General features: G+C 46.2%; 1 protein-coding gene across 1 annotated transcript in view; it reads left to right on the forward strand.

The window, feature by feature from the left end:
• Positions 1–11,316, forward strand: part of SRP72 (signal recognition particle 72kDa) — a 16,373-nt gene that overhangs the window by 2,087 nt on the left and 2,970 nt on the right. Inside the window, exons 2-15 of the mRNA XM_009329829.1 lie at positions 15–164; positions 982–1,102; positions 2,923–3,046; positions 3,858–4,001; positions 4,782–4,893; positions 6,072–6,103; positions 6,721–6,845; positions 6,934–6,991; positions 7,180–7,311; positions 7,724–7,852; positions 8,379–8,451; positions 9,014–9,078; positions 10,070–10,165; positions 10,632–10,735. Coding sequence (XP_009328104.1) covers positions 15–164; positions 982–1,102; positions 2,923–3,046; positions 3,858–4,001; positions 4,782–4,893; positions 6,072–6,103; positions 6,721–6,845; positions 6,934–6,991; positions 7,180–7,311; positions 7,724–7,852; positions 8,379–8,451; positions 9,014–9,078; positions 10,070–10,165; positions 10,632–10,735 — 1,465 coding nt within the window. The remainder of the gene's footprint in view (positions 1–14; positions 165–981; positions 1,103–2,922; positions 3,047–3,857; positions 4,002–4,781; positions 4,894–6,071; positions 6,104–6,720; positions 6,846–6,933; positions 6,992–7,179; positions 7,312–7,723; positions 7,853–8,378; positions 8,452–9,013; positions 9,079–10,069; positions 10,166–10,631; positions 10,736–11,316) is intronic.

An 11,316-nucleotide genomic window follows, 5' to 3' on the forward strand; every position in this document is an offset into this window, starting at 1 on the left:
GTTTCCGTCTGTAGGCTTCGTGCCGGGCCCCGGGAGCAGGGCTGCGGGCAAAGGGCGCCCAGCGGCGCTCCGGCAGGCTTCTGGAGGTTTGCCTGTGCCAGGGGAGAGGCGAGAGGCGAAAGCGGGGCAGCCGCCTAGGCCCCGCTCCTGCAGCGGGACCGTCGGTTGCTTCTGTTGCATCACGCCTCCATTGCTGTGGGCCAAGCCTTCGGAGCTGCTCGTGGGTTTTCCATCGGTTCTGATCGTGGGAGGAAGGAGGGCTTTTTTCCTCCCTGGGAATTGGAGGAGTGGTGGCGTGCCTATGGACCAACTGACTCGGGAGTGATAACGTGTTCGGGGGAGAGAGTCACATTGAGATGTGTTGTTTTGATAGTTTGGCATCCAAAATGGGATTGCAACATAAGGCACGTTACGGCTAAAAGTTCTCTCTTTGGTGTTTGTAGGGAGCAGGGACTCATCTCCTGTCCTGGCAGATCTGAGAGTTGGGATCGCGTGAAAAAAGTCGAATACCCAAACCTATTTCTCCCTCCTAGTTCTCCCTTACTTGTCTTCCACTGGCAGAAAATATTAGCATATAAAGTGACTACCTGTCTAGAGCCATACTGTTCTATGTCAGGTGTTTTTCCTCCTGTATACGCTGTACATGGCACTCAGGTTTTGGCACTGTGTTCTCTGCCTGGAAGTGAAATGCCAAGGAAAGGTTTGTCCAGGTGTGTACAGCTCCTTTGGTGCAGCTCTGTTCCAGGCATGTTAGCACAGCGGTCGCTTTGGGTAAGTTCAGTATTTATACTGGCTTCTTTTATCCTGATGGGATTTGTTTCATGATCTGAGCCAAAGCAAGCTGTGCCAGGACCCTTTTAAATTGACGTGGCTGCTCTCTATGATGGGTTTTTGCAACTGTAACAACACATGGCTCTTACAAAGCCTTAGCGTGTCCGATAATGAGTTAGATCGTTGTGTTGAAACTGGTTTCTCCTCCAGTACTGCAGATCAGCAAAGACGATGTGACTGCACTTCAGTGTAAAGTAGTGTGTCTTATCCAGAATGGGAACTTCAAGGAAGCCCTCGGTGTAATCAACACCCACACTAAAGTGTTAACCAGGTGAGTTGTGTCTTGCTGTACTTCACAAAATATGGAACTGCAAGTCCTTGAGAAACTGCTGCAGCTTCAGTGCTGGGGGGGACACACGACTAATAGGCAGCAAAATAAAGAGCAGGAGGTGCTTGAAGCCATTGGGATTGGGCTTCTCAGTGAAACACTGATTTGCTCTGGGTGTGAGGGGTGGTCTGAATGAGTTTGAGACAGTCTAACATCTTGCCGTTACTGTTGAAGGGATTGTCCCTAATCTAGTTTTCAGCCACCTTCATGAGCTGATTCTGCTTGTTGACGTGGTTGAGCACCATAGCTGGTACGAGGGAAGAGGACAGATCTCATGGGGAGCGAAGGGAGGAGGGAGGAGCCCTTGCCAGTGGCAGCGAGCTGTTAGCTTTGCTTGGGCTGTCTCATCATACTGCTCCTTGGGGTCCTTTTCTTTGCCAGCCTGAAGGTACTGCTTCACCTTTTGGGGTGGTGCAAGCCCTTTGTGCGTGTTCTCAAAACCAGGACCTTGGAGACAACTTGTGTTTGAGAACAAGTCAGGCTTCCCATTTGTGTGATAAAGCAGACTCTAATTTTCTTCCTAATAAAGATGCTCTTTGTGCAATGGCTAGGATGAAAATTGCTACCCAAGAACCGCCTGGCAGCAAAATTCTTCTATTTCAGATACTGCTTTTGTTAAGGAACTTCCCGGAAAAGCATGTTGTAGTTTCAGTGCGATGAAACATGCCCTCATTTATCTTCACATCTGAATAAAACATAATTACCTCATTCACAAATTCCTTCTTTCCTGAGACAGAAGGGGCTTAATTTAAGTTTTTTAGCTTGTGTTTTTAGTATATGGTGAGGAGGAGGAGGAGTAATTTCTCTAAATCCAACTGGTTTCAGAGTTCTCCCTATAATTTCTTTAGCTTGGCTCTGCTGTGTGTCTGTCTCTGTATACTGCAGAGCAGGGAAAGTGGTGGTTCTTGCTCTGCCTTGAAGTTGTCCTGTCCTGCACTGAGGCTGGCCCACTGCTTTGCTTTAATTTTTAATGCCATTCGTTTGCTTTCAGACTCCCCTAATACTCAGCTGGACCGAGATAATTTTAAATAGACAGAGAAATAGCTGGTGACAAGTGGCACCAGTGATGAACTAAGGGAATCACTGATTAATTTTCCTTTGGCTTAAGCGGTAACTCAGGGCGTAGGTGGAACGTAGCATTCAAGGCTCTGCTTGTTGGATAGTGCTTCCCTGCTGGTGTGAGCTTGCTTTGAAGCCAATTTTATGTTAGCATCAGCAAACCCTTTTGCTGCAGCTCTGCTGCGCTGATATTTCAAAATAGGTTAATGTTACCATTGGCTTAGTATCAGACTATAAAAGGGACTGTGTTTTATACAATTTCCTGTCTCTCTCTGAGTCGATTGTCTTTGAAAGTTTGCAGTAACGGTCTTTTGCTGTAATGGTATGCCTTCTCCTTAAGAAGGAGTCACATAATGAAGTTTGGTATTGTTTTACCTTTAAGCATTTGATTTGCATAATCAGTAGGAGGCAGGGGGGGATTTGAAATGTGTCTGGAAACACCAGAAAAAAAGGAACCTCTTCTTTAGGTGAAGTTTTGATATTCCTTCTCTGTTGAACACCAAGTAGGTTTAAGATATTTTCAGTGCTCAACAGATACATAATTCAGTAATCTGGGATCACGTGCTCACCTCTGGTGTTTGGCTCTTTGGGAATGTAGCAGTCTGTGACTAATTAGGGCTGCTTAAACAAGTGTGTTCAGGTGGGTGAATGCTGCTGAATGAAAATTACAGTGCCTGCTCTCAGCCTTTGTCTTGTCCTTCCAGTGACGTTATTGCCTTTGAGAAGGCCTACTGTGAATACAGGTTGAATCGTATTGAAAATGCTCTCAAGACCATTCAGAGTGCCAGTCAGCAGACAGACAAACTGAAGGAGCTTTATGGACAAGTGGTAATTACAAGCTTTTCTTCCTGGTGGGAGTTTCATATGCTGGATGCCTTGTCCCTCCTCTAATGTGGGGCAAGTATGGGGACAGAATTTCCTTCTCTGTCTTGAAGGTAAGGAGAAGTGCAGTTCCCAACTGCTCCAACTTCTGTGGAGCTTCAGTCACCTGTTGCTAGAGGCAGAGTCATCATCTTATTGCCACTGAACAAAAGCAATTCATTTGTGACTCCCTCTCCCTTCCTGGGTCTGGCCTGATAATAGCCATCTGGCTGAGGAGACGGAGGATGGAAGAGAGCTAATGACACTTACTTGTGGTTGAGCCATCTGCTTGCATTAGATGCCTGTCCAGGAATGGTTTGCGGGACCTGACATCTCGGGCGTTAGAAGTGAAGCAGAAAAGAAGTTGTGTTTCTTCTCTGGTTTCTCCCTGGTTGATCAGAACAGTTTTGTGAAGAATTGACTGTCTTCTCTCAGCTGCATGAAAGACCATTCATTTAATCTCTGTCATAGAGAGGTGATCTAATCTGGAAAAAGGCTGTCTGAGGACAAAACTGTGTAAACTGCTGCTTTTAAAGAAGCTGTTTTAGGAGTAAGAAGTGTGCAGTTCGTGCGCAGGTATCTGGTGTCGTTGCTTGAGTCCTTGCAAATGTAATCTATAGAGTTTGCCCTTAAAGGTAGATGCAAATGTTAGTAATGTTCAGCTTAAAACATATGATGCTCTGCTGCTGCCAGTCTATGGGGAGGGAGGAAGGAGACTGTAGTTACTAGCACACACAGGGAAATACTATTCTGAAGGCTAATCCCTTCCCCTTCTCAGTTGTACAGGTTGGAGCGTTACGATGATTGTCTGGCTGCATACAGGGATCTCATCCGCAACTCCCAGGATGAGTATGAGGAAGAGAGAAAAACCAACCTCTCTGCTGTTGTGGCAGCACAAAGCACGTGGGAGAAGGTGATGCCAGTAAGTAAGTGTGTATGTGTGCAAGAGTGAGAGCCAAGGAATAAAGGATATGGAGTGGTAGATATTTAACGGGATAGAAATGTGTTCCTGTCTCTTAACGACTTCTGAGTGTGTTGAAGATCACTTAGTGGTTTCCCCTGTATGGAGGAGTAAATGCTGTTATTGTTCTGAGGGATGAAGAGTTAGACTTCATTTTTGATCTCTAGGAGAGTCGTATTAGTAGATTTCACAGCAGAGCAGGAAGTACATCTCTCTGAGCCTGCATTAGGAAGAACACCTGTGGTGACTAGCACTTTCCACTGTCTCGTTACCCTCTTGCCCAGGGTAAAACTAACTGCCTGGATCACCCAGCCATACTTGGGAACGTTTTTGTTAATGAGCAGCGCAGATTGTAATGTTCTCATTTTTTCAGAAATCTTTGTGCTTGGAGGGGTGCACAGCATGCTCAGCTTTCTGGTCAGTGCTGTGGATCCACTTTCTAGTTCTCTAGAGTAGTGGTTCTTACCTGCCCTCTTTCAGCAGCCTGAGTAGTCCCCAGGTTCAGGCGGGAATTTCGTTGCTGCCTTGTCAGTTGCCTCTGACTCTGTTGTGCAGTGTGAGGGAAGATCCTTTGCACTGTGACTTATTTGCCAGGTGTGTGTCCTTTTAAAATTGCCTCTAAATTTATCTTGCAAGGAATAGTTTGAATGTACACGAAAACTGTAGTTCGTATCTGTTGCCTGTCAAATCTGTATAGATCAGTTGGTGTTTATGCAGTGTTACATTTGCTTTTCATGCTAGGAGGATTTGGGCCTTCGAGAAGCTACCTACGAGCTGTGTTATAACAGTGCATGTGCATTGATTGGGCAAGGAAAATTGAATGAAGCAATGAAAAAACTACGGAAAGCAGAAGGTAAAAACATGGTGAGGTGAGAGGGAAGCTTTGTGTGATAGAAGTAGTTACTTGCTCTCTGTAGACATGCTTATCAGAGAGAAAGAGGTTTTGAAAATTTAAAAACTGACCAACAGCAGGATTTGTTTAAGTTTCCAGATGGTTCCTGACAGAACTGGTGTTTTTGTAGAAGCGTTCCTCTGCAGCTCTTTTCCAGAGACATGCGGCATGTACCATCTCCTGGCTCTCTTACAGCCCCCTGATTGGTGTTCAATGCCTTTGGGCAGTTTTTTGAAATAGGAAGTAGACATGAGTGTAATCTTTTCTCATAAGCATGAGATGTTTCATCTATTCTGACTCCTGGTTTTGTTAGTATATGTGTGTATTTATATATAAAAACATATACTATTAAAAATACTTCATGGTCTGAATTAGTTATGAAATTAGCATAAACCAATACATGAGCTTTTTTTGCAAAGAGGATTTTTTTTCTATGGGGTGGAAGGGGGATTTTGTGTGTGTTAAAAAAAAAAAAAAAAAGCTGGGGGAGAATTAGGAAGAATTAGTTTCTTTCTGATCTAATTGCTCTTGCAGATAAATAGGTCAGTTCTGTCCCAATTTTGATGGTAGAATAGCAGGTCTCCCTTAGAACTGATTTATTGAGCATGTGTAATTTGAACGTATGTGCTGTGATAGTAGTCCTTTGGAGAGCAAAACAAGTGATGTTCTGGTAAGGTATATGAGAAAGTTAAGAAGTGACTGGTATCTGTACTGAAAATTGATGGAATTGCTGCCCCATAAAGGGTGGTGTAATCTGAATACTGCAGGCTTGCAGCGCTTCAAATAACTCCCAAGATGGTGAGCAGTTGCAGCCGAGTGATCCCTATGGTAAAGATCAAGAGCTAGGTTTAAGGAAACTTGTTCAGGAGAGACGATGAGTGTGTGACTCTGCTCTCAGAAGGCAGCTTTGGGAGGGACAGTATCTCCTGTGCATTTGATATTTCTTCTGCATCATCTAGTCTTCTCCGTCATGATCGGTCCCATCCATCATCGGACTTGTAGACTGATGTTCCCTTGTAATGCTGCAGAAGTTTCAGGGATACATGAAAAAAGTATATGTTCCCCCATGCTTCTAGGCTGTTTTTTTTTTTCCCCTAAAGCCTTCTAAACTGTGTTCTTCAATTTGTTTTTCCTTCTAGAGCTGTGCCGCCAATCGCTATCAGAAGACTCTGTAAGTTCTTGATGTTGTTCTGGAAAGTGTTCGCTTTGCACCAGCATGATTGAGGGTGCAGTCATAAGTGTACTGCAGATAGCCGGAGGATAGCCAAAGCTGCTGTGCAGTATTACCCGGCAAGGCTTGCCACTGCTGCTGCTGCCTGCTTCTGAGGCTGGGGCAGCAATCATGGTTGTTGCAGACGTGTAGCTAACACTGCAGACTATTTGCTGCTGTGCTCCTTCCACAGTTGCCTATGCTGGTGCAGGGAGGACGGGTACAGGTTGTCTGAAACCTCCCTGTGACCCACTCATGCTATGGATGACCATGCCGAGTGGGTGTTGGGAAACACGGGAAATTTGTAATCACTGTCATTGGCTCAAGCAGAGCGGCAGATTCAGCATACAAGTTAAGGGTATCTTCAGATTCTTGCAAGAGCGGGTGAAGCTTTCTTTTCTCCTGGTTTAACCCAGATATGCTTGTATTTGTGCTGTGGCTACAACCTTCACCTGTAGTGGCTGGGGTACTTCGCTGCTAATACTGCCCAAGGGAGCTCATAGACAGCAGAATGCTGAAGCCAGGGGAGGAGAGGCGAGATGGCAGCTTTTTTTCTTTTTGCCTTGATTTTCCTTCAGGATGTGACAGAGGAAGACATTGAGGCTGAACTGGCCATTATTCATGGTCAGATGGCTTATATCATGCAACTGCAGGGTCGTACAGAGGATGCTCTACAGCTCTACAATCAAATAATCAAGTTGAAGTAAGGGCTTTTCTAAAACAAATAGTCTTCTGTCTGTAGAGACACCACTGTTTAATAACAATGTGCTTTCTGCTTTTCTTATCTGCAGGCCAACAGATGTGGGACTGCTTGCTGTCATTGCAAATAACATCATCACAATTAACAAGGTATAGAATTACCTTGCTGCTTTCAGTGTGGCCCTTCCTGGTCAGACTCAGCCTGCTTCTCTGCTTCTGTGGAGAGAAGGGGCATAATCAGGAAAGACTTTTTCCTAAACAGTAGTTAAATGGCAGACTCAGAGACCTTTTCTCCTTCAAGGAACATAGTGAAATCTCATGATGTGTGATTTCTTCAGGACCAAAATGTCTTTGACTCAAAGAAAAAGGTGAAGCTGACCAATGCAGAAGGTGTTGAGCATAAACTCTCCAAGAAGCAGCTCCAGGCGATTGAATTCAACAAAGCTTTGCTGGCGATGTACACAAACCAGGTAGGAGAAACTGATCTGCAGTAAGCAGCTAGCGATTTAGCACTCTCCACAGGAGTTTGACTAGGCGAAAATGGATACGCAGCTGTTGTGTCACAAGATAAGTCCGCTTGGTTTAGGCACATAAGTGAGGAGAAAAAAAGAAGTCATCCCTAAAAGAACAGCCAGCCAGTTGTGCAGTGACTTGAGTGTTGCTGTAGGGAGGATGGTGTGGAGATGACTAGGAGACAGAAGGGGTGTGCGGGGTTCTTAGATGCATCTGAAGTGCTACTAAGAGGACTTGTTCTTGGTTCTGTATACCCGTTTCAGGGAAGCCATCACTAGCATCTCTTCTTAGATACAACTGGTATGTTAAGCCCTGGGGTAGGTGCTTGCAGAAGTTGATAAAAGTGTATTCTCTCTTCCCACTCTTCAGGCAGATCAGTGCCGCAAGCTGTCGGCAAGCCTGCAGTCGCAGAGCCCTGAGCACCTGCTCCCTGTGCTTATCCAGGCAGCACAACTGTGTCGCGAGAAGCAGCATGCAAAGGCCGTAGGGCTTCTGCAGGTAGGTTAAGAGAAAGTACTCCTCTGACCAAGCTCCATTTTAAACTTGTGCTTTGTGTTCTCGTGTGCTGTTACCCTTAGCTTGTTTTGTCTGGTTTAAATTTCCAGGTGTATCTGACTGTGCTTATTTTGGTTTGGTTTAATGCTGCGGGAAAGCAGCATTTACACCCAACTGAACAATGCCGCTTTTAAAGGGAAATAGTTCCCTTGCACCTCTGATTTTTATGCTTAGGAAGCTGTAATAGACTACTTCTAGGGTAAGCAGTGGGCTCTGCTGCTCTACTTGCAAGCAGTTTGCAACAGCCTCCTTTTGGGAGGGAGCGAGTGGCCTGGGATGGAAATCTGAGAGGATGATGGGTGACTGGCACAGTTTGGGGCCCTCCTCTGCTGTGTGCTGAAGCCTGACTGTGCTGGAAAGCTTCCTTTGGCTCTTGCCAGCTTGCTGTGACTGAGCATGAGATATGATTCACGAGAGCAGCAGCCTGGTGCCCACACACGTTGAATTGTTTTTTTCCTCTGACTCTCAGGACTTTGCAGACCAGCACCCTGCTAATGCAGCTGAGATCAAGCTGACGATGGCCCAGCTAAAAATTGCTCAAGGTATCCAGCGTCCTCCTTTGTTGGGAAGCGTCTGCACTTGATAATGGTACAAGGGGTGAGGAAAACAGGCTTTAGGGCAGTCTTTGCTGCAGTCACTGTTGTGACAGGTGCAGAGCAGAGGTGCTTTCAGTTGGGTATTCTATATATATGGCTATGGCAGGATAGAGCTCATAGCTTAATGTCTGGATGTCCAGGCTCCACAGATCCTTGGCAGAGATGCCCCCAGTCTTTGTGAATAATAGGGCTGATCTGTTCTGGGGCAGGAGGGTCTTGGGGGCAGCGTTCATTCTGATGCTATCATTCCTGTATACAGTCGGGCAGCGCAGAGTTGGTCCTGGAAGAGAAGACCCTGCTTGCAAAAGCTTGCTCCTGAACCCTTGCAGGATGTGGCAAGGGCAGAGAGGTCCTTTGTGTGGAGGCCTGTCCTTTATTCCTGGAAATGGGAAATAATCTGAGAAGGAGATTGTTATGTCCCCATTGTTTACCTTTGGCTGGAAGTTCACAGGCAGGGTGAAGTGTTATCGTGCCACTCAGAGCATGTTCCTCCCTGTCTCTCTTCTAGGCAGTGTCACCAAAGCCTGCATGATCCTGAGGAGCATAGAAGAACTGCAGCACAAGCCTGGTATGGTAAGCAAAACTCAGTCTGAACTGTGTGAGGTTTTTCCCTTGTAGCACAGCTTTGTACTGCCTGCTCCTTGTTGCCTCTTACCTTTGGTTTTGACTTGACCTGAGTGTCTGCAGGGAACTTGAGCCCACCTTCCTTGTCTTGGACGAAGGTGGGATTATAAGTTGCATCAGGTGGCCTGAACTTAGCCACAGAAGTACTCTGCCTGTCAGCAGAGACGCTCTCTGCCTATGTTCCCACTCTCTTGTAATCCCTCAGACCTCCGTGTTGCCTTGATTTACTTGCATAACATGGCTGGAGCAGCTGCTTCCCTGGTATGTACTGCTGGGAAGTTTTTGAAGCAGCTTTATGACAACAGGCATTAGGAAGTAAGTGCCATATGTTCCATCCCCACAGCATCACCCCAGTCTGCACACGTCCGCATCTGGTATTCAGAAAAGCTTGATGACCTTAAAAATGCTCAAGCATAAGCATCTTGAGCAGCAGCTGGCAGTTGTAGGTCTGTTCCAGTTGCAAGTGCGAATGATCAAAGTAATTTATGGGGGCAGTCAGCAATACCATCTCCTTGCCCTGGGTCACCTCCAGTTGTGACTGCGCTGTAGACAAGGAGATGGTGTCTGTATCATCTCTTCAGTGCTGCTTTTTTGTTTTGTCATGGCTCTTGGGATAGAGAATGGGGGAAGAAACAGGGTTTCTAATGGAACTGTGTCCAGTGGCAAGCAAAGAAAGTGCCAAGACAAGAAGGTTCTTTCTGTGAATGCAGTCTTAAGCTTGTACCGTAGGAGAAAGATTGGTGGGGACGTTTCTTTGGGAGGAACCTGGGTAGGAAGGTCTCGCCTGGGTATCCTGCCTGTTACCGCAGCTGGTTTTTAGGGACAGCAGAAAGCTCACATTGAGTCTGCTCTTAGGAAATGCCGTCATTTAACTGCTGAGTCTCTGGCTATAGACAGCTTTTGTGAGGATCTGCTATAAGCTGCTCTTGAATGTTCGCAGGTGTCTGCGTTGGTGACAATGTACAGTCACGAAGAGGACATTGACAGTGCAATCGAGGTCTTCACACAGGCTATCCAGTGGTATCAGCAATTCCAGGCAAGTCAGACCAGAGGAGCTAAGGTGCAAGGCTTTGTCCCGGTATTTTCTAGCTAGTCCAATTCAGCTTTTCCCATTGACGCACAGCCCCAGCAGCTCATCCAATTGGGGTTTTGGAGACCTGTGAGCTCCTGTTTTGTGAGGGTTCGTTTTATCACTGTTTCATTATTTTAGATGTGTTGCAAACAGGGAGCAGCAGCTCCTGTCAGATAGGAGAGTGGGGGCAATGGGTGCCCAAATGTAGCAATCAGGCCTTCTCACTGATTAGAAAACACTGTGGAGCAGCAAGCTGCCTTGTCCCATGCAGTTCTGCCTCACATCCTAGAGTGCAAAGGTGGTCTACTTTCTGCATGACAGGGTGCTAACTCAGTTCTCCTTCGCCAGGTCTCAGGGGCATTAAAGCCAGCTAGAGCTGGGCTCCATGCTGTGATAATGAGGAACTAATTATGGCCGCTGTATCTTTCAGCCAAAGTCTCCTGTCCATTTGTCGCTGATAAGGGAAGCTGCCAACTTCAAACTAAAGCATGGCAGGAAGAAGGAAGCAATCAGCGACTTGGAGGAGCTCTGGAAGTGAGTTGGGTGGTTGCTCAACAGGAGGTCTCCACCCAGAGACCTCTGCAAGCTGTCTGATGCCAGGCAGTGCCTGACAATATTGGTTGACTGGTAGCCCTCCTTTAGAGTTGCTTTTGCACAGGGGCTCTAATGCAAAGCCATATTTTGGAAGGAGAGGGGATCATTCATTTGATCTATAGCTGATGTTCACTTGAAAACCTGGTTGACTTGTCCCAGAGGCCTCTTGTGTGCAGTGAAGGTTGCTTTGGGGACTGGGATGCATCATTTTTTTCTAGTGCTGCATAAACCATGGATGTCTAGGTTTTAGTTTTTATTATGCACTTGATGGGATTTTCTGGGGAGACTTGCCTTTGCTATTGGGACCTGAGGGATTTTTGTCTTTCATTGCCTGCTTCATGATACTGTGGAGATGTCTGCACCTCCCTTTGTCCACACCAGTGATGTTTGGTGATGTGCTCTGGACACCACAGACTGACGTGCCCGTGCCCACAAGATAGCAGCTATGCTACAGAGCAAGCACTGCATGGTGTCTTTGGGATGAGTGTGTACCTTGCTAACTTGGTCCTTTTCTTTTTTTT

Source organism: Pygoscelis adeliae, unplaced genomic scaffold, assembly GCF_000699105.1.
Source record: "Pygoscelis adeliae isolate BGI_AS28 unplaced genomic scaffold, ASM69910v1 Scaffold67, whole genome shotgun sequence".
Lineage (NCBI taxonomy): Eukaryota > Metazoa > Chordata > Aves > Sphenisciformes > Spheniscidae > Pygoscelis > Pygoscelis adeliae.